Source organism: Vombatus ursinus, unplaced genomic scaffold (genome assembly GCF_900497805.2).
Source record: "Vombatus ursinus unplaced genomic scaffold, bare-nosed wombat genome assembly UNPS02014945.1, whole genome shotgun sequence".
Taxonomy (NCBI): domain Eukaryota; kingdom Metazoa; phylum Chordata; class Mammalia; order Diprotodontia; family Vombatidae; genus Vombatus; species Vombatus ursinus.
This window is the reverse complement of record NW_020954723.1, coordinates 25,095,121-25,122,163: the sequence shown is the minus strand read 5'-3', so window position 1 is coordinate 25,122,163 and position 27,043 is coordinate 25,095,121. Positions and strand designations below refer to the sequence as shown.

General features: G+C 41.6%; 2 protein-coding genes across 4 annotated transcripts in view; one reads left to right on the top strand and one right to left on the bottom strand.

Moving 5' to 3' along the window:
• Positions 1 to 205: 205 nt before the first annotated feature.
• On the bottom strand, positions 206 to 23,614 carry FAM161B (FAM161 centrosomal protein B). Its single transcript, XM_027844614.1, has 10 exons — positions 23,533 to 23,614; positions 19,571 to 19,893; positions 15,430 to 15,977; positions 14,292 to 14,629; positions 12,317 to 12,444; positions 8,513 to 8,680; positions 8,076 to 8,175; positions 6,699 to 6,844; positions 4,681 to 4,874; positions 206 to 1,095 (listed from the first exon to the last, which is right to left on the bottom strand). The coding sequence occupies exons 1-9, from the start codon at positions 23,584 to 23,586 to the stop codon at positions 4,730 to 4,732; spliced, it is 1,950 nt and encodes a 649-aa protein (XP_027700415.1). The 5' UTR covers positions 23,587 to 23,614; the 3' UTR covers positions 206 to 1,095; positions 4,681 to 4,729.
• Positions 23,615 to 23,928: 314 nt separating this feature from the next.
• The window catches only part of COQ6 (coenzyme Q6, monooxygenase), a 17,171-nt gene continuing 14,056 nt past the window's right edge, over positions 23,929 to 27,043 (top strand). For 2 of the 3 annotated variants that reach the window (XM_027844891.1, XM_027844889.1), the window contains exon 1: positions 23,929 to 24,104. In XM_027844891.1, the coding sequence (XP_027700692.1) occupies positions 23,930 to 24,104 (175 nt within the window). In that variant the 5' untranslated portion in view covers position 23,929. Of the gene's footprint in view, positions 24,105 to 26,516; positions 26,578 to 27,043 lie in introns of all 3 variants that reach the window. The other variant, XM_027844890.1, reaches the window with a different exon arrangement.

Sequence of the window (27,043 nt, the reverse complement as noted above, 5' to 3'; positions counted from 1 at the left end):
ACACACAGATATAGATATCTCCAATCAAAATGACCTTTACTTCACTTCCAATGCAAAATAAAAAGATTTTGGTTTCTCAAATGATTGATCACAAAGGTCTTCAAAAATTAGGGCTATTAACTTTCCAACCATATTCTCTGCAAGAAGAACCATTCAAATATATCTAGCATGTAACAGGCCAAACATCATTTCAACAGCTGCAGATAGTACCAATATTTCTCCTACTGAAGGAAGTGTTTTTACACTGTCCAAATCTGGAAGCAAACTTACTTGGCTTTTTAAAAAGTTTGTTTTTGCTTATTCAAAGCATCTAGTTTTTTCTCTGGAAAAATAATCTTGCTCTAATATACTTTGTATATACATTTTTAAGAATTTCAGTTTATTAGGTTTCATTCACTTTGGAGTTAAAACATTCATGCAAAAAGCAAACAGTGCTCTTCTCTATCAGTAACAGTACTTGTGAATCCCAATGATAAGGACTGTGGATTAGATTTTCTCAATTTGAGCTTTTTACTTTGTTTTTCTGTATTCTGACTATTTGTCTCTGTTTTCTTTATTCATACTAGTTTCAGCTGCTCTAGTGAATTTTCCCTTCAAATTGGTTATGTTTTTATTCTTCATGAAGAGATATTTAAACTTCAAAAATTAAATACAATAAAAATTGATAGATTTAAACACTGAAATTTTCAAATGATTATAACTATATTTGAATTATTTCAATTTGTTTTTAAGTTACAAAGGCTTGGGTGTTTGTTTTTTGAAACTAGCTTACTTGCCAAAATGAATGGTGAGAAAATATTATGGGTATGTTTCAATTTCCACATAAAGGCTATTAAACTTCGATTTCATATACATTATATTTAAATACATTTATATTTAAATATCACATGGAAACAACTGACAGTGCTATCGACATGCAATAACTCAAATTTGACCTCATTTGTGCATGAAGAATCTAATGATTACTACACTGCATTCAGTCATTTTGAACAAATTTGCTGTTACTCTTGGCTTCTTTGACTCAAACTTTGTTCTCACTGAAAAAAGCAGATGTATATTCCTTCACTTCCTCCGCCAGCCCAAGGGTCTTGTACTCTACAATACAGAAAACCCAATTTAAAGAAAGGTGACAAGAGAGCCAACTAAGCAAAGCCTTCCCAAGGGCATTTAAGGACGAAAAAAAGGTAACAAACAACCAAAAAGCTGGACAAGATCACGAAGATTTTTATAACAAACTCTTTCCACTGTCAGGGACAGTGGAGCCACTACATATGAACTCTAACATCATAGACCTATCTAAAGTTACATTCTGCTTACAGAGAAAGTGGAACTTACGAAAGATGTAATTAAAAACAAAAAAAAACAAAAACAGCTGGCCTGGACCAAGTAAGTATACACAGAAGACATCTGTGCTGTAGGCAACAGCTTTGAGGGAACCAAGGGACTCATTCTCAAGGTATCTGAAGAAGGGAAAGACACAAAAGATATAGGAAAAAAAAATCTCAGGCCTTACTACTACTAAAAGGTGTCCAAGAGAACTACCAGCCCGTATGCCTTTCTGTTCTATACAAAATTTCTCTAAGAATAATCATGTACATCGAGGACATCCTTGTTGAGGCTCTCTGAAAGCCACAAGATGGCTTTTATAAATAATATTTCAGTGGACTGTCTTCACCATCATGCAACCCAATGAGGTGGAGAACAATATGCCATCACCATGTTGGTCGTTTGTCTTTTATAAAACAAAAACCACTTGATTTGGCAGATTAAAACACCTTAAAGGCTCTCCTTCAACAAGGTGCCCTCCCAAGCGTATGTCAGGATTTCATAAGATTCCTTATAGCAACAGTGAGAACCTCAGGTAATGATTTTCCAATTAATGTTACTCGGTCGTTTTTCATTCATATCTAACTCTTTGTGACCCCATTTGGGGTTTTCTTGGCAAAGTTACTGGAGTGGTTTGCCATTTCCCTCTCCAGCTCATTTTACAGATGAGGAACTGAGGCAAACAGGGTTAAGTGACTTGCCCAGGGTCACCCACCTAGTAAGTATCTGAGGCCAGATTTTAACTCATGAAGATGAGTTTTCCTGACTCCAGGCCTGTCATTCTATCCATTGCACCACCTAGCTGCCCCAATTATCATAACAAGTGATAAAAGGGAGATGTGTACTGACCAAAAGCCTTCACCACTGGCATGAAGGTCTAGTGCAGACCAAAAGAAGGAAGGATTTCCTACAGATGATGCTATAACAGCCTGTTTTCTGAAGGAAATCTGTAATCAGTAAGGAGTTTGGTCTGCTATGCATACAGGAAAAGCCAAGTGGTTGAAGAACGACTCTTACTTAGACAATCAAGTATTTATTAAGCGCCTATTATGTGCCCATATTGTACTAGGTGCTGGAGATGTAAGTACAAAGAATGAAGCAATCCCTAACCACAAGGAGTTTACATTCTAATGGGGGACACAAGCACATATAAATATATACAGCATAAACGTAAGGTGAATGAACAGTTAAATGCAAGGGAAGGGAGTTTGTGAGGAAGGGCATGAGCAGCTGAGGGGATCAGGAAAGGTTTCATGCCCAAGATGGTGCTTGAGCTATGTGTGAAAGGAAGAGGTGGACTGTGAGATACTGAGGAGGGAGTACGTTCCAGGTGTGTGAGATGGTCTCTGAAAAAAGGCACAGAGGTTGGAGACAGAGCGTCATGTGAGGGTACAGAGAAAAGGCCAAGTTGGCTGGATCACAGAGGGTGGGAGGGGGATATATCTTGGACAGATGCTGCAAATGGATGAGATTAGCCCAAAACTGGCCAAGAGGAGGAAGAGACAAATGTATTACCTTTTAGTGATCTTAAGCTTTAACCTGAAACCAAAGCCCACCTTTTTCATACCATATTCTTCTGGTGATTTTGCATGGCTTTGATTAATGGGATATGGAAAACTAGAGTATCCAGAGAACTGAAGTTGAGGATGACCCAAAGGGGAATGGAGAAGTGCATGATTGGCATGAACATGCAGCAACACACTGAAACGCAGAATTACTAAGCAAAGCATTCTAAAGGATATCATCAGAGAAATAACATGGTTAAAAAAGGAGATGGGTGGGTGGCATGGTGAAAATGAAGGATAACTAATAGACCTATGTGCTCCCCCAGTATCTTCACAGAATCAGAAGCACTCAAAAGAAAGCTCAGGTACACTGGGTAGTGGAAAATAAACAGGAGGACTCTGATGACATGTGAACAGGAAGGCCATGCATGGACGGAGAGGAAGAGCACCTGTATCAATGACATCACAGATCACTGAAGTATCGGAGACCGAGATGTTCGACGAAGTTAGAAATAGGAGTTTGGAGTTTGGAAAAACGTTGAGGTTAAGAAGAGTAATAATTAAAGCCACAGGAGTAGATGAGTTGGTGAAGGGAGAATATGTTACAGACAGATAAGGGCTGAAAACAGAAACCTAGGGAACACCTACATATAAGAGGAAAAAGGAGACACAGTCAAGGTTAGTGGGGTAGGAGGAAAACCAGGAGGTTAAAGTGTCATAAAAGCAAAAGGTTTGGAGAAGGGGAAGGGAAATGTGTCAACAATATAAAATGTAGAGTTCAAGGAGAATTTGATTTGATTAAATTCAGCAAAAAAAAAATGATGAGACTAAGAAGGGAGTAATGGATTTGTCATTTTGAAAGATAACTTTCAGTAAAATTGTGGGAACAGAAACAAGATTAGAAGGGACTGAGGAACGAGTGAGTAGCAAGGAAATGGAGGTATAAATATAGAAGCATAGCTTCCAGGAATAAGAAGATGAGAGTTCCACTGTACTGTACTGAGGTCTAGGCCCCACATTTGAGAAAGGTAGACAGACAGCATCCAAAGGACAGTAACCAAAGTAGTGAGGGGCCTTGAACTTCTGCCACGTGAGGACTGGTTCAAGGAACTAGGGATGTTTATTTAGCCTGGAGAAGAGAAGGCTAGGGGAGATAATAAGATAGCTATTTTCTAAGTATCTAAAAGGCTATCATTTGAGAGAGGAGACTTTTTCTGTTTGGCCCGAGAAGGCAAAACTAGGAGCAATGGGTAGAACCAGGAAAGATGCAAATTTAGGTATAATGTAAGAAAAAAATTTCCTTAAAATTAGAGCTGCCCCAAAGTAGAACGAGCTGCTTCAGAAGATGACTCTTCCAAGCAAAGGCTGGATGACCACTTCTCTGGGAGTTTGTAGTGGAGATTTCCCCCCCAAGAATAGGTTGAACTGAGGAATCACTGCAATCCCTTCCAACTCTAAAATTCAGTGATTCTGTGATTTTCAATAAGCCAAGAAGTGAAAAAAAGAGAAAAAAGGTGGAATGGGGGTTGGAGGGAAGCAGAAAGGTCTGAGGGTTTTGTTTAGGCTACAGGAGATCTGAGAATGTGTGAAGGTAGAAAGGACTGATCCAATGGAGAGGAAAAGACTGAAGATGCAAGAAAGAAAGGGGGTGATGGATCAAAGTCCAGAAAGAGGAGTAAGTCATCTACAATAATGAAAAGCAGAGCTTCATGTGTTGAAAAAAGGGTTAGAACAGGTGCTTTCTAAGGTGCCCCACAACCATATGATTTTAAATATCAACCCACAGGCCCACAAGTAAAACAGTGCTTTAAGAGGTCTCAGTCACTTCCTGGCCTGTCCTCTCACCAACCTTGTGGCTGAGTGTTTTTTTTCTGAAAGCAGTAATAGCGGGAGAAGAATCAGGCAAGCCGTTTGGAAGTATCTGGTGAGTCAAAGGGCAGCTCCATAAAATCTTCCTCTGAGGGAGTACATTTCATTTCTTCCGGGGATTCTTCTGAATCTTGCTGTGAACTACTACTGAACAGTTCCTTGCTTTCAGGGTGGCTGCAGAATAAATGTTAGCATTTAGTTGGGTTTAGGATGTTTCTTATTTTGAAGGGGCTTGGGAAAGTCATTCCCAGGGGGGAAAATGGAAAAGAGATTATAGCTTAGTATATCACGCAAAACTGGGCTTGAAGACTACTCTTCTCCCTCCTCCTTTTTTTATATCTAATTCAGAAATCAAACAATCAACAAGTGTTTTAAAAATGTCTCTCTAGTGCCTGACACCGGGGATACAATGATTAACCCTGTCCCCCTGCCAAAAAGAAAAAGAAAAAAGAAAAACAAAGTCTCTGCCCTCCAAGAGCTTATAGTCTAGAACTTCAGTTGCCCTACGTCCAGTGAGGAATGGGACTGAAACTAACCTAGATAGGTACTATGGGAATAATTTATCTTGTGTACCTCATTGTATTACACAACAAACTGGTCCAAAGGAGTTTCCTTTCTAAAACAATCTGAATCAGAACTTTAAAAAGTAATTTCTTTTCTCTTTTCTTTCTCTCGCCTTTCACTTGGTGATCTCTTCACTTCCCACGAGTTCCATGTTTATCTTTCTGCATATGACTCACCCATCTCTACAGCCTTAGTCTTTCTCCTGAGATTCAGGCCTGCAGCATCAACTGCCTACTGGACATTTTGAACTAGATGTTCTTTAGTCATTACCTTTCCCCTAAAATCCATGCTTCTTCTGGACTTCCCTCCTTGTATCAAGGGCACCACTATCTTTCTAATCCTTCGTGTTTGCAGCCTTGGTGTCACTCTTAATTCCTCACTTTCATTCACCCTACATAATCAATTGCCAAATCTTCTCATTTCTTTCTCCATAATATTCTTCTTCTTTTTATGCAAAGAGACGACACCCTATATCAGGCCTTCGTTGCCTCTCACTTAAACTACTTATAACTGCTTCCTAACTGGTCTCCCTGCCTTGAGTCTTTCCTCATTCTAAACTATCCTTTGCACAGCTGTCAAAGTAATCTTCCTAAGCCATAGGTCTGACTATGTCTCTCTGTCTGTCTCTTTCTCTTGCACCATTCAATAAACTACAGAGGCTCCCTATTACCTCGAGGATCAAATACAACCTTCTCTTTTACATTTACAGTGCTTCACAACCTGATTCTTTCTCCTGTCTTTCCAATCTTACACATTACTCTCCTCTACACATTTTGTGGTCCAGCCATACTGGCCTAATCGCTGCTCCTTATACACAATTCTCCATCTTGACTCTCTGGGCCTTCATGCTGGAATCTTTTCCTCTTCATTTCCACCTCTTAAAACCCCTGGCTTTCTTCAATACTCAGCTCAAATTCTACCTTTTGCAGGTCTTTCCCAGTGCTCCTGGCTCCTACTATCTTCCCCTCTAAGAGGCCTTTCATCTCCTCGGTTTACCTCCTGTATACCTATTTATGTACAGGTTTTCTTTTCCTTTAGAATGTAAGCTTCTTAAGAGTAAGGCCTATCTTTGCTGTTTCTTAGTATCTCTAGCATTTGGCACAGAGCCTAGCTCAGAAGCAACCACTTGATAAATGCTTCTTGACTGGCTGATCTTGGCATTAGATGTAGTTAGTTGGTTAATGTGACTCAAATTTTAACTGGTCAGAACCTAACCTAAAAGAGTGAAACTGAACTCACAGCTGAGCTTAAAAAAAAAACAAAGCATCAGATAGAAACTTTAAAATTCTTGAAAGTGATGCTAGATAAATGCATGTTATTAATTTCAAAATGTGAGGAAGTATCAAGTAGAAGTTTACCCTGTACCCCAACAGCATCAACCCCCTGGGCCAAAAGGTAGCAATTCAATGTAAAGAAACATTAGAAAACGAATACCTGGGGGAATCACTTCCTTCCTTGTCTTCTTCACTCCATCCCAAGTCAATGGCATGTTGTCCTTTGTTCCTCACAAAGTCCTCATCTAAACCCACCTTCCGTAGTACGTCTCTGTATCTGCGCTCTGCCTCTTTCCTGGCACGGATCTATATAGTGATAAATCAGATATTTGTAACTTGTGTCCCATATGCTAGCCACCCTGAGTAATGGACATGGATCTTTTGTGGGCAAAAAAGTACCTCTTAGATGTTAAGGGCAAAATCATACTTGGGAGCTCTGCACCTTTCTTGGAGAAATGAAGTTTAAAGGCTACGATGGGGATTGATACTGAATTGGCTTGAAGAATAAAATTAATTTAAACAAGTTAAGAAATCTGAAATTTTTTCAGTAATTTTTAGCACAGCAGGTGGGGGCTGGGGACTGTAATAATCTACTTTCTCCAGGTTTCAGATAGCCAATTAGATACTCTCTGGAGCACATGGGCCCATCTGAGTGCCCAGCAATCCCAAACAGGCCACTGGGGAAACCCAGCTGGTATCTCAATTCCTTGGGCAAAAATGGGATCTTAACACTGGGAGTGTGGGTAGAATAAGATCTAGCCTTTAATAACCTTTAGATGGCCAATGTCATTCCTAGATTTCCCAAGAGAGTCTGGGATGAACTTCTTAGCTTCCCCAAAATTGCTTGGAACAAATAAAGACCTTATAATGTACCTTATAATGATCCTGTCTTCACTGTCCACATACCACCCGAAATGGTTATTGCCTTGTCTGAGAAGAATTCTGCAAGATGGCTCTGGGGCTCAGGTGCCTAAACTGATCCTGTAAAATTCCTAATTCTAGAATAATCTCCGAGTTACATGGGGAGGGGATACCCATTGGGGAATAAGTGAAATGACCCGGATGCTATTTAACGTGAACTCTACACTGCAATAAAAGCACCAGCAGAGAAGACACTATTTAAAGAATATCTTTATTGGGCAGCTAGGTGGCGAAGTGGATAGAGCACTGGCCCTGAAGTCAGGAGGACCTGAGTTCAGATTCGGCCTCAGACCAAACACTTGACACTTACTAGCTGTGTGACCCTGGGCAAGTCACTTAACCCCAATTGTCTTTAAAAAAAAAAAAAGAAAAGAAAAAGACTATCTTTTTGCACTCTTCTGTGAGGGACACCATCCCCAAGAAGCATGCTTGTACAAGGTATGGAGATATATATATTTTGAATGACAGTGGGAATAAAGTAAGGCCTCTCATTCACATCTTCCCCCTGAGATTTGAGCTAATTATTTAACTGCTGACACCTAAAAGTTGGAGGATCACTTAAAAACATTCTCACAGAAGAATATCCAACCCAAGCCTTCTCAAACAGGAACTCTACCTGCGTCACTTGTTCAAAGAGATAGGGTCTATTCTGGACTCTCCTCTTCATTTCCTCCAGTTCTTTCTTATACTCCTTTGTTCTCTTTTGGTCATTGAGCCTAAAATTAACAAGATTTCTATAAAACATTCCATTTTCTTTCAAACTAGAATATGCTTAATTCCATTTGAGTAGAATGATCACCCATAAGTTTTTGTCCTTTAGCAAAATAATTCATTTTCTGATACAACTAGATCATTATATAAAATATTCAATCATCTTGTCAATTCTACCTGGCTTTTTTCAAGACATACTGTTGCATGTTTCCCAGTGTTGGTAGTCAGTCAGTCAATAAGCATTTATTAAATACTTATTAAATATGTGGCAGGCACTGTGCTAAGTATTGTAGAGACTATTCCTGCCAAGACACACCTGTGTGCTTTTGAGGGGATACTAACCAATTCTCTTTCAGCTTTGCTTTGTATGTCTCCTTTAAGCTTTTATGGGGATCCATGGCTTTTGCTCGTGAGGTCACAGATTTGTACATAGCTTGACATTTCTTCCTATGTTGCTCCAACCAGCGGGCACTCTCATTCTCTTTATCTTTCTTTTCTTCAAGAGAGCATCTAAAGAGAGCAAGGAAGAAAGTGAGATGAAGACTGACAACTTAAATATGTGTTATATATATTTTATATAGACACACCCATATAAATATACACACACCATGTCCCAAAAGTCTTAGGGCAGTTTTAAACTTAATATGCAGCTTTTGTCTAGATCTTTGGAGGTCTTTACATAAAAATAAATCATTGGCCCCTATGAAAAGATATACTTACCAAACCCAGGCATTTGTAGAGCAAGTTACAAGGTCCTTCGGGACTAAATACACTGACTTTACAGTCATCAGATACCAGAGTCAATTAATCTAAAGTAATACCCATGCTGCAGAAACTTGTGCAAATCTAGCTTTCCATCAAGCTTCTTGTCTACTAGAAGGCAAAATTTCAAAACATTCAAAACAGGAATGGGGTTGAGCCCATGGAGCTCTGTAAATGCAAATGTACCTACCTAGGGAAAACAGAAATGAGGCTTCCAGTGAGGCCTGCCCCTGGGCACAGGCATCTCATCCCTTCAGCAGCACACTACAGATCTTCACTGAGGTCTTCTAACATTATGTGGACACCAGGCAGCACTCAGATTATTCCTCATGTTTGTCACAGGATAATCCATTCTATTTCCTAGTCGGTATCTCTGACCCCACTTCTTGTACTCCAGCCATCATTGGGAATACGCCACAGCCTAGGTGTACCCTGGTGGACTTCAAGTTGCCTGCCGCTTTGATTATCTGGATGTTGTGGTATTCTATGATTTGTGGCCATACAGTATCACCAGGATTCTTACCAAAGTTGAACTCACTTTCACACCAATCAATCAATAAAAATTTATTAAACAATACTATGTTCCAGGCAATGCATTAAGTGCTGGGGATACATAAAGGGCAAAAGACAGTCTCTGCCCTCCAGAAGCTTACAATCTAACAGGGTGGAAAACAGTCAAACAAATATATACTCAACTCCCCTAAGGTTCCACTCACCATCCCTGTGACTTTTTTTAACCAAGGCACCCTTCTGTGGCCGCCACTCCTCTATATGTTTTATCTTCACTTTTTAGAATATGAATTTCTTGAAGGTAGGCAGCTAGGGGGCCCAGTGGATAGAGGGTCTGGCTTGCAGTCAGGAAGACTCATGTTCCTGAATTTAAATCTGGCCTCAGATTTGAATCCTAGCTGTGTGACCCGGGGCAAGTCACTTAACCCTGTCTGGCTCAGTTTCCTCATCTGTAAAATGAGCTAGAGAAAGAAATGGCAAACCACTCCAGTGTCTTTGCCACAAATGGGGTCACAAAGAGTCAGACATGCCTGAAACAACTGAACAGCAACAAAAAGGATTATCTAACTTTTGCATTTGTATCCCCAACATTATTTTGGCATACAGTAAGTACTTAATAAGTGCCTTTCCATTCATTCATGTCTAACACCTTCCAAATCTCTTCTTGGAAAAAGTATTCAAGATACATAGGTATGAGGCTTCCTTGCAGATTACAAGACCTCTTTCGTTCCTTAATCCTAAGTCAAATTTTCCAATGTATTTTTGCTATCCTCTTCTATGCCAACCTGAGCACTGAAGTCATCAAGTATTAAGCACTTAGTGTTGACAGAGATTGGATGATCACATCAAGTTTCATCTTCAGCAACTGATGTTGTCATATAAACTGCAGATATCTGCACACTAGTCTGAGTCAGTTTTTACAAGGATTTATAGTACTTTCCAGGGATTATCACAAAATAATCAGATGGACCAGTAATGCATAAAGCAGCAAGACTTTCATTACGGCACATTTTAACTCATACAGGAAGACTCAAAGCCTAAATATGGGAGAGCAGGGGCAATAAGAGGAATCTGGGAATGGAGGGGTGAGGGGCTGGGGGTGGGAATACAATTAATTTGCAGTCACCAGAGCCTCAGTGCAATGGTCTTCAAACCACAGGAAGAGAAGAACACAGTCACCAAAGGTCCTCCAAAAAGACTCCCTTTGGCACCCTTTGGACTGGGCACCTATCCAACGTCATCAAGCTCTGTCCTTCCGAGTCAATGTTTAGAATAACAACAACATCTTACTTGATCCTCCCAACATCCTAGAGGGTAGATGCGATTATTATTTCCATTTTAAAGGTTTGGAAACAGAGGTAAACAGATGGAAAGGGACTTCCCCAGGGTCACACAGCTAGTAAGTATCTGAGGCTGAATTTGAACTCAAGTCTTCCTGACTCCAGGTCCAACAAACTATCCACTTCATGACCTAACTACCTCAGACACTTAAAAGATGAATGCCTAAGTTGTACTCACCTTCACACCGATCAATCAATCAGTAAACATTCATTAACACCTACTATGTGCCAGGCACTGTGCTAAGCACTGAGGAGATGCAAAAGGCAGTACTTGCCCTCAAGAAGCTTACACTCTGTAGTGTCAAAGAACTGGAAATTGAGAGGATAGGATGCCCATCAATTGGGGAATATGAATGTGGTATATGAATGTAATGGAATAATATTGTGCTATAAGAAATGATGAGCAGGCAGACTTCAGAAAACCTGGAAAGACTTGTATGGACTGATGCTGAGTGAAGTGAGCAAAACCAGGAGAGCGTTGTACACAGTAACAGCCATGCTGTGTGATGACTAACTTTGACAGACTTGGCTCTTTTCAGCAATACAAGGATCTCTAAAGGTCTCATGATGGAAAATGCTATCCACATCCAAAGAAAGAACTATTGAGTTTGGATGCAGATTGAAGCATACCATTTGCTCTTTTTTTTCTTCTGTTGAGTTTTGTTTCCTCTTTCTGGTGGTTCCTCCTATTGGTTCTAATTCTTACTTAGAACATCATTAATGCAAAAATATGTGTAATAGGAATATATATGTATAGCCTATATCAGATTGCAGGCTGTCTTGGGGAGAGAGGTGGGGAGGGAGGTGGGGAGGGAGGTGGGGAGGGAGGGAGAGAAAAACTTAAAACTCAAAAGCTTATGGAAGTGATCATTGATAATTCAAAATAAATTAATTAAAATAAATAAATAAAATTGGAACCATTAAAAAAAAAGAAGCTTACAATCTAGTAAGAAAGACAACATGCAAACAAATGTATACAAAGCAAGGTATATACAGAATAAACAGGAAATAATTAACAGAGGGAAAGCACAGAGGGGTTGGGAAAGGCTTCCTGTAAAAGATGAGATTTTAGTTGGAACTTAAAGGAAGCCAGGGAAGTCAGTAGCCAGAGCTGAGGAGGACAAGCATTTCAGGTATGGGGGACAGCCAGGAAAAATGCCTAGAGCTAAAAGATGGGTTTTTATTTCAAGGAACACTTTGAACTCACTGAAATCACTGATCAATTTCCCAAATACAGTCAAACTAATTTTCTTCTGTAACAGTGTCTCAGAAGCAAAGAGGTGAGGATCTGATGTTTCCATACAGCTAGGTTTAGAATGATGTACAATGTATATTCCTGCCTTGACACAGGGAATTAAGAACAGTAAAATTCTACCAATTCTACCTAATCTTCTAAATTTCATCTTGCTGACTGTGGCTGAGGACCCCAGTGGTATGGGCTGTGCAGTTTGGACACATGGGATAAATGTTACCTCCATCTCAGTTTGAAATATTACATAGCCTTACACAAATGTCAAAAGGCTTAACTACTCACCTGACAGCAGATTCCCTTTTCCTGGTGGCATCTGTGATGTGTACTGGAAGGGTGTTAGGAGAGAGGGAAGCAAGACCACTTAGAGAACGGCTCCTTTGCAATGGAGCCATGGGCGACTGTGGAGGATTCTAGAAGAGATTAAACAAATGCCCTTGGAACACAGTGTGAGATTTGTCTCTATCCATTCCAAAGTCCATTCAACTAAGGAGTGAAGAGACTAGGAGCTGCCCTAAACAGCACCTTAAACACCAGGCTGAATGCCAGAAGGACTAGGGCTCAAATAACCATGATCAAGGTGGGAACAGCAAGAGCCCCAAATTTCTGCTTTAATTTCTAGTGCCTGCTAATGATGAAACGGAGTTAACCGCTAAATCTGATGGCCTTCTCTCAGTCCTGATCTTTCTTTCCCTCGCTTCAGCATGCAATAGTGCTGACGTACCAGTCTTCCTAGGTGCGCTCTCCTCTTGTGGTGTCTTGGACACTACTCTATCCTGGTTTTCTTTCTGCCTTTCTGACCCCTTTTCTTCTTTTAAGGTTTTATCATCCTCCTCCTATCTGCTAAATATGTGTCTCCCACGCCTCTATCCTTGCCTCTCTTCTCTTTTTAAATTCACTTGGCCAGCTCACTGATGCCTGTGGGTACAATTATTACCCCATCCAGACGACTTCTATATCTGAATCTCTAGACATGCTCTCTCCCTTGAACTCCAGGGCTGTATCTTGTATCTCTCTACCTGGATATCCTTCTGGGATCTCAGACTCAATATATCCCAAACATCATCTTCCTCCCTAAACCCACCTTTCTTTCCATTTCTCTATTTCTATTCATGACTTTATCTTTCTTCCATCCACCTAATTTTGAAACCTCAGAATCTTCTTTGACTCCTTCTTTTCCCTCACCTTCTATACCCAATCAGATGCCAAGTCTAATTGATTCTACCTCCATAACATCTCTTAAATCGAGTTCATGTCCTCATCACCTCCTGAAGGACTACTGTCAAATCTTTCTAACTGGTCTTCCTACTTCTGGGCTCTTTACTCTCTAACTATACTTTGCACAGCTGTCAAAATAAGCTTCTGAAAGTACATGTCTGACCTCAAGCAAAGGCACAGTGGCTGCCCTGGGGTTAGGTCTTCAATACAGCACCTAAAGCTAGAAAGACAGGGACCCTAGGTAAAGCCTAGAGCTGCCTCAACCAGGGCCTTAAACACTAGGCTAAATGCCAAAAGGCATTTAGACACTTCAGGTACCTGGCCTGACACAAAAGAATATTTTCCTACTATATTGGGATGAAACTCCTGAGCAATGTCACATGTGAGGTTAGTAAGGGGCCCAGATCTTTGACTTTTACCTCCCTAATGCCCCTTCCTGCCTCCTGCTAGGTATCAATGCTACCCCTGCTCATCCCAGGACCCTAGAAAGCAGAGGCAGCCAATGAGTACCCAGGGCCAGAAAATCTGCAAGTCCTGCTCCTCTATTTCTAATGATTCAGAATTACTGGTCCTCAGATTGAAAGCCCTCTTCCTCTACTACCTCTCCCCATACTCTTTCACCATCTAGCGTTCTCTTATCATTCTCTAATCCCTAGTAAGTCCCCTAGAAGCCTGCATAATGTTAAACTGCCCTTCATTCTCCATTTCTTCTTCTCACACTTTTCCTATCTTCTTGCACTTATAAAAATCTGGCTTTCTCTACAAGACACTAAATTCCTGGCTGTTTCCAGTTTTGGTTAGATCTTCCCTCCTGTTCCCTAACAAGACAGGAGCTCCCATGCCCAAGTTATGCACTAGGCCATGAGGAAGAGTTGGCATAATATTTCCTCCCTGCTAACATTTCCAGACTCTCCTTTTGCCAGTATAACTAAACAACTTCTCTTCAAGGTTCATGTTTTTTATGTCACTCAGTCCAGATTGTGGTTGCTGTGATATATCAACTTCCACGTCACTCGTCTAGCCTAAGTGCTTATAATCTCACCTTGGGTTCTGTTGATTCCTTGCTGGGCCTCTGTTGGTGGTGGAGATTGGCAGTTCTCAGTTGGAATGGTTTGTTTCGTGTTGCCTCTCGGGTTTCCCTTTTTTGAGCAGCTTCTTTTTGGAAGGCCCTGTAAAGACCCTTAAAGTCAGGGACACTGGGATTCACCCTTGGTTGGAAATCAAAGTCTCTCTGCAGGAAACTGAGTTTTTCTTGCCGCGTCCGAGTGGATATTCGAGACTTGGGATCAGTGTATCTATTAGAAGTGATGGGGGATGAGGCTGTCTGCAGGAGATCTGTGGCCCTTTTCTGTATGCGGAGCTTCCTGCACAGTTCAGCTTCTGTGAGGGAAAAAGTAAGTAAAAAGGCTGGTGGGGGAAGGAGCAAGACAGGAGCTCCCATACCCAAGTTATGTGCTAGAATATTAAATGCTTAGACCACAGCGATGATGATTAATGATCCCCCAGGATTCCCTGGCCCTAAGCCAAGTTAGTTACCCTGCTCCAATAAGGCCAATATTCACCAGCTGGAAAAAAATATTTCCTTGAGTTTACCCATAGTATCTTCTTTCTAAAATACTCAAAGTATTTTATATGTAATTTCACTAACCGTCATAATCTTATGATGTAGTTAGTATGTCAGATGGCTTTCCCCATATGAGCCAGGAGTAGAATCAGGGCTTGATCTCACATTTCTGGATTGCTAATATAGTTCTCTACATACTCAAATATTCTGGTTCACAAGAACTTCAGCTATACCTTTGTGAGAAAAGTATCAGCTAAGTGAGCACAACAATTACCATAAAAAACTTTCTAGCAGCAAATTCTATTATTATGCTGATTAGGTAAAATAATCAAGCTTACTAAAGGAAGTATTCTGCTTGTCTTAAAGGAGGGCTGAGACTCACTGAAAGCTCAGAGGACCATGCTTCCTCTGATGATGAGGCCAAAGATGATGGATGCTACCTCATAAATAACTGAAATCCATTATAATTATTTCTCTGAGTGTATGCCCAGATCCTTTGAATCTTGATATAGTGCTCTAAGGTTCTTTTCTCTAAGACCTATACATGCAGGAAAAGAGCAAGAAACTGGGGGATCAGGAGGTGATGCAGACTTCTTCGGAAGATATTCTGCTTTACCTTTGAGCTTGTCACCCAAGGCTGGCTCCAAGACTGACTTGGGGATCGTCTTGGTGACTTTTTGCTTTGAAGTCTTTGCTTGAGTCATTGCTGCTGAGGCTTTCTGTCGAATGGCTTCTTTTTTTTGCTCTTCCTTCTCCAGGAAGCTGAAGGGTTTAAGCAAAGACAGGAGCAGTTCTTTCCTCTTCTGGATTCCTGCTCGTCTACGGGCCTCATTCCGTTCCATGATCTCCTGATAGAGGGGCAGATGGACGTGAGCGGGCACTGGTTGGGCCTGGAACTTCTTCTGGCACTCGGCGTCCTCCTGCTCCTGCTTCTCTGCTTGCTGTCTTCTTAGTTCAAATGAGGCACAGGATGGCAGACACCGGGACTTCTTATGTGCCTCCCGCACTGTCATGTGAAAGGGCTCGGGGGTGGTGACAAAGGGGACCCAGGCCAGGGTTCTCCTATGTGGTGGGCAGTGGCCAGAAGCTGAGGAACTTGCTTGACCATAAAAGTTTTCTTGTGTAAGGTCACTCAAGGACTTGGACCGCTTCAGGCTGTCAGATCTGAGGGGGAGAAGTCAAGGGTTACCTAGTCTGTTTTTAGAATTTGGGAGAGGGAAGCGAGTCTCTTTCTACCCTGGAGTCAGCAGCCTAAGACCCAGAGTGGAAGGCTTCCCTATGTTCTCTTTTCAACAGACTTATAGTATTAGGGTTCCATACTCTAAATCAGTGATGAGGGATACTCCTCCCCTTAATTGCCAATCCTTTCTCTTGGGTTATAAAGGCCATCTCCCTGTGCACAATATCTCCTCACAACAAAATTAATGGTTATCATTTTTCACCCACACTGCTTTCTTCTTTTGTTTTTTTTTTTTGGGAAGGAGTAGTCTGCTTAGATGTGTTATGTTTGGGGAAAGGTATTCTTTTCTTATATCTAGTAATTTAATTTATTAGAATGTATTCACAACCCAACTAGAACATGAGAGGAATTGAGTTATTTGATATTTAAGAATTTTAAAAGTACTTTGATGTGATATGCTTTATATCTCTAAGTTTCTTAAGGGATACATTTGTCCTTTTCTGGAAAATTGAGGCTAGGTTGATAAGTCTGTCTAAGCTGTTACAATGCTTATTGTTACTGATTGCAAAAAATCAACAAGTATTTATTAAGCCCTGACTATGTGCCAGCCACCGTGCTAGGTGCTGGAGATACAAATATATAGAATGAAACAATCCCTACTCACAAGTTTACATTCCAGTAGGGAAGACTACAGTATATATAAAATATATATAGAATAAAAATGAAGATAATAAACATATATGTGTATATACACACATACATAGACATTTAACTACTTTGTGTGCATATATAAATACATACCACACCACACACACACACACACACGCGCGCACACACACACACACTAGTTAAATACAAGGTAGGTTGGGAGGGCACTGGCAGTGGATGGTGTTAGGAAAGGCTTCATGCAGAAGATGATGCCTGACCGGCTTCCTAAAAGAAAACTGTGAGGAAGAGGTAAAGAGGAGTGCATTACAGGCATTAGGGACAGCCAGTGCAAAGGCATAGAGATGGGAGATGAAAGGCCAGTTTAGCTGGATCAGAAAGCATAGGACAAAGAGTAATATCCACAGAGGCAGAAAAGGTAGGTTAGGGCCACACTGCATAGGACTTCAAAAGCTAATCATTTTCCCCTCCTTGGACTGGACTCCATTACGTCTCCAGGAAACTTCACTTTCAGGGGACTTGTCATCAGCTTTGGGACACACACTTCAACAGTACCCAGAGTATTCTCTGGCCTTCTGATTGGAGGACTAGAGAGCAAAGAATGCGTCTCAATGACTCCTTTTATAGTGGGCTCCTAGGCCAGCCATCTCCTACCTGCACTCCTTTAGACTAGCCTCCATCATGGCCCTCCAATTTTTCAGCTTCCTTCTATGTGTTGTCTTCTCCCATTAGATTGTCAGTTCCTTGAGGGCAGGAATTGTCCCTTTTCACTTTCGTATTTCCAGTGCTTAGCACAGTGACTAGGCACATACTAGGCACTTACTAAATGTTTACTGACTGAGTTTGTGTTTGGAGGCAATAGGAAGCCGCCACAGTAGGTGAGTCGCATGGTCAGATCTTCACTTAAGGAAAATTACGTTGGCAGCAGTGTATATGATCGACTGGAGAGAGAAGAAACTTGAGACAGGGAGACTAGTAAGGAGGCGATTGCAATAATCTAGGCAAGTAGTGATGATGGCTTGAATTGAGGAGGTAGCTGTGTGAGTGCAGAAAAGGAGCTGGATGTGAAAATGATGTAAAGCTAGAAAGAGCAAAGTCTGACCACTGACTGGATATGCAGTGTGAATATGAATGAGGAATCTAGGAGAATGCTGAGATTATGCACCTGAGCCACTGGAAAGATGGTGGTTGGCTATGTGGTGTGAGGAAGAATGAGAAATCTAGGACAATGCTGAGATTATGAACCTGAGACACTAGAAAGATGATGGTACAGAAATAGGCAAGTTTGGGAAAGAACTAACAAGTTCAGTTTTAGACATGTTGAGTTTAAGATGTTTCTGGAACATCAAGTTTGAATTGTTGAACAGATGATTCGTGATACAGGACTGAAGTTCAGGGGAGAGACAGTTGATGTGGGAGTTGATGACAGTTAAATTCATGGGAGTTGATGAGTTACCTAGAGTGAGACTGTATTACTGAGGGGGGTGCCCAGGAAAGAACTGTGGGAAATATTCACAGTTAAGGGGTATAATGTGGATGATGAGCCAGCAAATGAGAATAAGAAAGAATGGTCATACAGGTAGGAAACAAGCCAGAAGAGATTTGTGTCACAAAAACCCAGAAAGGAATATCCAGGAGGACAGGGTGGTCAGTAGGGTCAAATGCAGCAGACTGGTAGAGAAGGATCAGGGAGGACCGAGGAAAAAAATCATCAGAATGGGCAAGTAAGAAATCACTGGTAACTCTGGAGAGAACATTTTCAGCTGAGTGATTAGGTTGGAAAGCGAGACTGCAAAGGGGGAAGGAGTGAGAGCAGTGGAGACAATGAGTGCAGAGAACTTTTTCAAGTCTGACTGAGAAAGGAAGGGAGAGATAGAGGACTGAGGGGAGAGTAGAGTCAGTAGAGCAAAGGTTTTATAAGGATAGAAGCGGTTTGGGCGTGTTTGAAAGCAGTATGGAGGGAACCAGTTGATAAGGGAGAAGCTAGACTAGAGAGAGAAGAAATAATTGAGGATCTAATTTGCAGGAGAGGTCATCTGGTGCACATGGAGAGAAGCTGGTCTTGGTGAAGAAAAAGGGCCAGCTCTTCATCAGAACCTGGCGGAAAAGAGGGGAGAGCGGGAAATGATGTTAAGGGATTCTGAGATGAAGAGAATGGGAGAAAAGGAAGCCATGTCAAATGGCCTCAATTTTTTTCAGAAGCCTGAGAAGGTGGGAGGAAGGGAAGGAAAGAAGCGTTTATAGAGCATCTACTATGCGCCAGGCAATGTGTTAAGCATTTGACAAATTTTTTCTCACTGGATCCTCACAACAACCCTGCAAGGTCAGTGCTGCTCTTATCCCCACTTTACAGCTGAGGAAACTAAGGCAAACAGAGGGTAAATGACTTGTTATTTCAGTTGTTCAGTCATTTTTTCAATCATGCTCGACTCTTTGTGACTCCATTCGGAGTTTTCTTGGCAAAGATACTGTGGTTTGTCATTTCCCTCAGCTCATTTTACAGATGAGGAAACTGGGGTGAACAGGATTAAATAAGTCACCCAGGGTTAAACAGCTGATAAGTGTCTAAGGCTGAATTTGAACTCTGATCTTCCTGACTCCAGGCCCAGGCTCTATCCACTGCACTAATTTGCTACCTATACGGAATAGATTGGGGGGGGGTTTAGTAGAGAATTGGCATATTTCTATTTAGCAAATTTCATATAGGAAGGGGAGCCCATTTCTATCTACCCAAAAGCATAGGTCTGCAACATGGGGGGCCAACACACACAGCTGCAGTACAAGCAAAATGGGGCCACGATGAAGAACTGGCAGATGAGTTAGTACAAGTAACAGGCTCTTAGAAGAGCACCCTACATGTGAGCCTTTATGAGGTCCACAGTCCCCACTCTAAAGAGAGGTTCTTACTTACATAACAGAGTGATGAAATTTGGCCTGTGGTCTCTGCCTGTTGCTGTCTTGGAAGAGACACTCCAGTTTTGTGTCTCCTACAGAGGATTCATCGTCCAGTTTTGCCTGACACGCTGAGTTTCTTCTCAGTGAACAGCGTCTGTTTTTTTTCTTCTGTGCCTGAAAAATCTCATAAAAATATTCATCTGAGTCGAAGGTAGTCAAGTCTGTCTCAGTCTCTTCATGGAGGAAATCCTCCAGTTTTCCTGCCCTGTGCAAGACAATTCCATTCTCACATGGTTCTTCCTCTGTCTCTGTGTCCGAGGATGCTTCGGGGTGGAATGCCTAAGGGGAAACAAAGATGGCTGGTTAGCAAAACCGTAACCTTAGTGCAGACCTCGAATGCTCTCCAAAGCCACTCTCGTGTCCAGATTTCCAGCCTACCCTGTTGTTCTTTGTGTGCCTATATATCTCTAAGTCTCGGTTAATGTTGCCTTTTAGCTCTTAATCTCTGTCTCATACCTATGTAATACCACAGGCATTATGAAATCTTAGTTTAGCATAAACTAAGCATGGGACTGAGAATAAACTTTGCATAAACCTTTAATACTCCATTCCCTTCACCTATTGTACTTATTCTCCTTTAAGGAATGAGCTAGTCTACTTATAACTCCCAAAAGGTATCCCTGGCTTCTCATACTAGCTGACATTTATATAGCACTTTCAAATTTACAAAAGGCTACACATACTTTATTTGATTTTATCTTCTCAACTACCCCAGGAGATAAGTACTACAAGTATTATTAGCTCCATTTTACAGATGAGGAAACTGAGGCCTATAGGCCATACAGCTAATAAATGACGGAAATAAAATAATTCTAACTTGGTCTCTCATGATTCTAATGCTCTTTTCAGAATTGGAATGGGGAACCTGTTACTTGTACTTACTCATCTGCCAGTTCTTCATTGTGGCCCCATTTTGCTTTTACTGCCTGTGTGTGTTGGCCCCCCATGTTGCAGACCTATGCTTTTGGGTAGATAGAAGGTAGACAGAATAATCTGATAACGATAATAATCAACATTTATACAATACTTCTAGGTTTGCAAAATAATCACCTCACAACAACCCTGTAAGACAGGTAGTGCAAGTATTATTCCCATTTTAAAAATAGAGAAACTGAGGCTTTGAAGAGCGATTAAAAGACTTGGTCACTTGTTTCACTGCTAGTAAGTGCCTTAGGCAGGATTTGAATTCCAGGTTACTTATTTTACCCAAAGAATCATAGACACTTGGAGTTGTAGGGAACCTCAGAAACGATCTTGTCCTACCTCTACCTGAAAAGAAATTCCCCTTGCAACACTTTTCTGGGCTTGAAGACTTCCCATGGTCTCCCACTGCACTTTTAGACAGTTTTAATTGTTAAAGTTTTTCTTTATGCTAAGCCTAAATTTGCCTCTGAAATTTTTGCCCCTTTGTCCTCATTTGCCTGAGGTCTGCCCTCAGGAGCCAAAGAATAAGCCTAATCCTTCTTCTCTGTGAATGCCGTACAAGCCCCTCATTTGTCAGAGACCCCAAAGGGGTGTGAGGTAACTCGTCCAGGGTCACAAGGATAATGAGTATCCGGTTAGATCCTCTGGCTTCTGGTTCATTGTGCTTTTCCCCTTCATACCAGGTTTCCTTCTTATAAGGGCCATGCCCTTGGCACTGACCTTTGGTTTTACATGCCTGCTGTGCTTATGCTAGCTGTTTTACTAACAAGAGTTATTAAATCACTAGCATTGATAGAGTGCTTTAAGGTTTGCAAAGTGGTTTATGAATGCTATTTCATTTTATTCTCACAACAACTCTGGGAGGTAAGAGCTATTCACTAACCCTAACTCCATTTTAAAGATGAGGAAACTAAGGCAGATTAAGTGATTTACCCAGGGTAATCCAGTGATTATGAGTCTGAGGTTGGACTTGAATTCATGTCCTCTTGACTCCAAGTCAATTCCTCTATTCATTGTGCCCTCCTAACTGCCTCTATTCCTCTCAAACATTTCACATTTTCTCACATCCAGGAAATGTGAATAGAAAGATTATTAACAACATAATCAGATTTTTGATCACTAAATTTATATTTGGAAGGGACTTTTGAGATCACCATCAGCAAAAGTGCATTTTTGGGAGAACCTAACTGACTCCATTTTGTGCTATATTTGCTGTTATGATATTTCTTTCTTTTTCTATGTGATACTGAATGTACTGAATGTCTCCTTCAATGCCTACCTTTCCCCAATCATTCTTACAGTTACAAAATAAAATTCATAGGAATTTGAACAGTTCCTAAGAACCTATCCACTTGTCCTTATCTTAGTGAATAAAACACGTAATAGGAACTCAACAAATGGTAATTGACTGATTGATAAAGAAGATACAGTTTTCTTTAGTCTAATGTAAAGAAAGAGCTTTGATGCTCAAGGCCTTTGTAACAGTTTCAGCATCCTTTTTCTTTTGCTAAAAACATACCTTTGCCTAAGTGCCCTATTCGACCTTCCCTCAGACTGCTTTGTAAACTTGCCTTGTGACCTACCTGATTTTACCTAATTCTCATGTAGCTCAGGGGAAGAGACTATACATATACACACACATAGGTCATTTGTGGAACTGATACACATGAGATACACATGTCCATTACTTACTGATGGATTGTGTCACATTTGTGAGTAAATAAACTGTTTGTCTCTAACCTATGCTGGCTGATTTATGCAGTGGCTATCAAGGACTCTTAAAAATTTCTGCAACACCATCCAGTATGATAATTTATTGTTGTGGAAAATAGGTGCAATTCAGGGAGCAGACTGAGATATATTTTTGGACATGCCCGAATATTTTGCTTGGCCACTGCATATTTTTATGAGAATTTTCTTTTCCTTATTTAAAATGGAGTTAGGGAGACAAAATAGATTGTTGTTAATTCAAAAATTTAATTTAAAAACCAGCACAGAGAATGATTTGCTCAAGGTCACACAGAAAGGAAATAACAAAGCTGGTATTTGGCTCCAGATCATTATTCTAAAAGCAGTGTTTTTTCCTCTACCACTTCAGGCTGCCTTCTTGTAAAAGACAGGAAGCACGTGTTACAGTGGAAAATGCATCTGAGTACTTTATATTCCTTCCCCCAAGTAGAACGTAATCTTTTTGAGGGCAGAGACTGTTTTTCCTTTTTTTTTTTTTAATATCCTCAGAACTTAGCACAATCCCTCTCATGCAGTATTTAATGTTAAAATACTTGTTGGACGGGACCATAAGTTAGGAAACCTGGATTGAAGCCCCAACTTTGCCACTGCTAAACAGAGAACTTCCCCTACCCAGCAATTCCCCTCCATAGGCCTCATTTTTCTTCTCGATAAAATGAAGGAGGGTGCTTTTACTTGATTATGCATACTTATTAGCAGGTTTTTTTTTTTTAATTGTTGCTTTCAGGGTTTATTTTTAAATTTTTTTTTCAAGGCAATCGGGGTTAAGTGACTTTTCCAGGGTCACACAGCTAGTGTCTGAGGCCGCATTTGAACTCGAGTCCTCCTGACTCCAGGGCCGGTGCTCTATCCACTGCACCATCTAGCCGCCCCCAGGTTTTTTTTTTTAAATGAGTTTTTAGGATGTGACATCATCAATTTCCCCTATCATTCCTCCCTTTCACAGAAGGCCATCCTACATCATTCAGTGGGGAGGGGGAAGGAGGAGGTAGCAAAATAGACTGTTTAATTTGGAAAAAAAAAAGTAATAAAAAATGAGGTGGAGTGACCACTGGCAGTTCTATGAAATGAAACAAACCGGTTCAGCTACACCCCGCCCCCACCCGCCCCATCAGGCCCCGCCCCCTCTCCTCAGGTCGGCCCCCCCGGTCTCCATGGTAACGACGAAGCCGGTCTCCTTCCCCACAAGGATCCAGTTCTAGAACCCAATGCCGGTTCCTTCCTCCCTCGCCTCTTCTTCCTCACCTGGCTGCCTCGTTCTCCGCATTCGCGGGCTGCAGCAGACCTCCCCACGGTCATCTCCTCAACGAGACTGCAGCGAGGACACGGACAGGTGCGCTGCTCCCTCTGCCAGTTACGCCAAGGCCTAGCCCCGCCCTCCCTGCTTGGTACTGAAAACCCATTGGTCAAGTCCTTCAGAGCCAATTCCCTTCTCCGTCTGACTTGTTACCCTAGGATCATCCAATGAGCAATACCAGACCTGCCTTCTGATTGGTTGAGCCGAAGCTGCCGCCGTCTCTCTTCTTTCTGTAGCAGATTTTGACCAGCTAAGTTCCGGAAAAGAGCTTAGCGATTGGTGGGTGGTGCCCCGGAAGCATTCTGGGACGGTGGAAGGGCGTGACCAGTCGCTGCCCTCTCGGCTATGGCGGCCTGCACCCGGTTGTCCCGGGCTCTGCTTGTCCCTGGAGCAACCTTGGGAGGCCCGAGGCTGCCGGGGCTGAGATGGTTGAGCGGGTCGGTGGGGCCAGGCCAGGCCGTCTACGATGTGGTGGTGGCCGGCGGAGGCATGGTCGGGACCGCCATGGCCTGTGCCTTGGGTAAGATACGCCCGGGGTGGGGGGCAAGGGCAGCCCCGGGCAGGGATCCCGTAACGCCTTCTGTTTGAGTGCTCAGCGAGGAATTGTTTTTGAAGACTTCCCCCCCACGTACAATATCCCATTTGTGTCTCGCAACTAACCCAGCGAGGTAGATGGTGCAATCGTTTTTTATTCCCATTTTACAGATTAGAAAACTGAGACTCAGCGAACTGCCCAGATTCAGGAGTACCGGAGTCAGTATTCGAATCCAAGTCTATTACTTCCTTTTCCCCATTTTGCAAATAAGGAAATTGTGGTTCGGAGAAATGAAATGTGATTTGCCCTTGAGAAGAGACCCAGGCCCGGCCTTCCAGACTCCCAATCAATGTTCCTCCCACTGCATCACCTGCCCCTACAGCGTTGCAGAGTAACATTCATGCATTTCCTGGGAATGCTTTCTTTTTTAAAGTCGTATAGTCATACTTATTTGGAGCTGAAACAGACCTTAGAGGTTATCCTTTGGTTAGATCTCATTTTATGTATGAGGACACAAAGGCCCAGAACTTGTTCGTGGTCAAACATGTAATTAAGTGGGCAGAGTTATGGTTTGGACACGGGACCTCTGATTTAAAATCCAGTATGTAAAAATACTTTTGGGGTAGTTAGGTGGCGTAGTGGTTAGAGCACCCAGCTCTGGGGTCAGGAGGACCTGAGTTCAACTTAGACACATAACACTAGCTGTGTGACTCTGGGCTAGTCACTGTTACGTTGCCCAATTTAAATTGCCTCAACAAAAACAAACCAAAAAAACCTTTCCACTCTGCCATATCTGTTTCCAATCGGCCAATCAATATCAAATAATCAAAAAATTAAAAATTAAGAGCCTACCACATGCTAAGTGCTGGGGATACAAAAAGAGGCCAAAGAATCTCTGCACTGAAGGAGCTTATGATCTAATAAGGGAGACAACATGCAAACATATATACAAAGTAAGCTGTATACAGGATAAATTCAAAGTAATTCATAGAAGGAAGGCATTAGAATGAACAGGGGTTGGGATAGACTTCCTGTAAAAGATGAGCTTTTGGTTGAGACTTAAAAGGAAGTCAGGGAAGTCAATAGAGAGAGGGAGGAGAACATTCCAGGTATGGGGGACAGCCAGAGAAAATTCTCGCATTCTCTTGGAATAGCCAGGAGGCCAATTTCACTGAATTGAAGAGTACATGTTGGGGAATGAGGTGTAAGAACACTGGAAAGGTAGAAGGGGGCTAGGTTATGAAGGACTTTGAAAGTCAAACTACATTTTGTATTTGATCTTGGAGGCAGTAGGGAGTCACTGAAGTTTATTGAATAGTGACAGACCTACACTTTAGGAAAATCACGTTAGAGAATGGGGAGTAGGTTGGAGTGGGGGAACAAACAGCAGGCAGATCCATTTTGCAGGCTATTGTAGTAATCCAGGTGTGAGGTGATCAAGGCCTGTACCAGAACGGTGGCGGTGTCGGAGGAGAGTAGAGAGTGTATTTGAGTGTATTTCCAAAGGTAAAATGGACAGGCCTTGGCAGCAGATTGGAGGGGGGCAGGGTGAGAGAGGAGCCTGTGGGACTGGGAGGATGGTGTTGCCCTCTATACTAATAGAGAAGGTAGGAGGTGAGGAAGATTTAGGGGGAAAGATAATGAGTTCTGTATTGGACATAATGAATTTAAGATGTCAACAGGACATCCAGTTTGAGATGTCTGAAAGGCAGTTAGAGATGGGAGATTGGAGGTCAGCAGAGAAAGTGGGGCAGGAAAGGTAGATTTGAGAATCATTAGTATAGACATGGTAATTAAATCCATAGGAGCAGTTGAGATCATCATATGAAATAGTATAGCAGAAGAACAAAAGAGGGCCCAGGACAGGATCCTGGGGGACACCATTGCCATATATAGTCTCTTAAGTTTCCCATCAGCTCTTTTATCCCAGGAGCCTATAAATTACAGTCAACTGGAATTAAAAAGCTTCTGCTATGAGAGTGTTAAAGACTGTAAGCTCCAACCAGTTTGAGATGTTTCATTCTTTATACTCTTTAGCACCCACTACACTACCAGGCACATAGTAGGTACTTAGTAAATATATATTGATTTGTTTAAGGGTGAGCTGGCAAATGTTTCATTAACATTACTGTTGTACATTTTTACCATCAAAAATAAAAATGCTTTGCTTAGCTAGGTCTCACTCAGTTAACAGCAAGTTTCCAGGAAACAAGTTGAAATTCCCTGTGGCTTCCAACAGTAGTAAAATTGGAGAATGTTGCCAGTGGAGAGTTTGCAAAAGATGTCACATCCCACTGAAACAATGAAAACAGCTCTGCTGAGCTTGTGGTTTATAGGATCATGTTTAGGTTGGGAAGGAACTGGAAGGTTGTCTAGTCTAACTGTCTCATTTTACAGGTGAGGGAACTTCTGAATTCCAGAGAGGGGAAGGAGATTGCCCACACTCACCACACTGGTGGTAGGTAGCAGAACAGTAATTTGAAGAGAGGATTTTTAGCTCCCAATCTAGTACTACTTCTACTCCACCACGTGTTTGGTGATGCTGGCTGGGTCAGTGCTCAAAACTTTTGCACCATGTGATCCTTGAAAGATGGTGGGTGGGATAGGTGGTGGTCTCCTTGCACTCCTCCTAAAAAAAAAATCACTTTAAAAGAAAAAAAATGTGCCTTGTAGACTTCATTGCTATCTAAAAGGTATTTGAAGTTCCATAGCTCTGATTTCCTCTGGAAGATAACATATATTATAGAGCTGAATTTTAACTTCTTCATCCTTCGAACCATTTTTTTAGTTATACAAAATGGCCTTTCATGAATATCTTGACACTTTCTTTTATTTTCCTCCTTATCCTTCCCACTTTCATCTTGCTCAAATGAATATTTCCTATCCATTAAGAGTCTCATAATTCTTCTAGAGAAGATCATTTC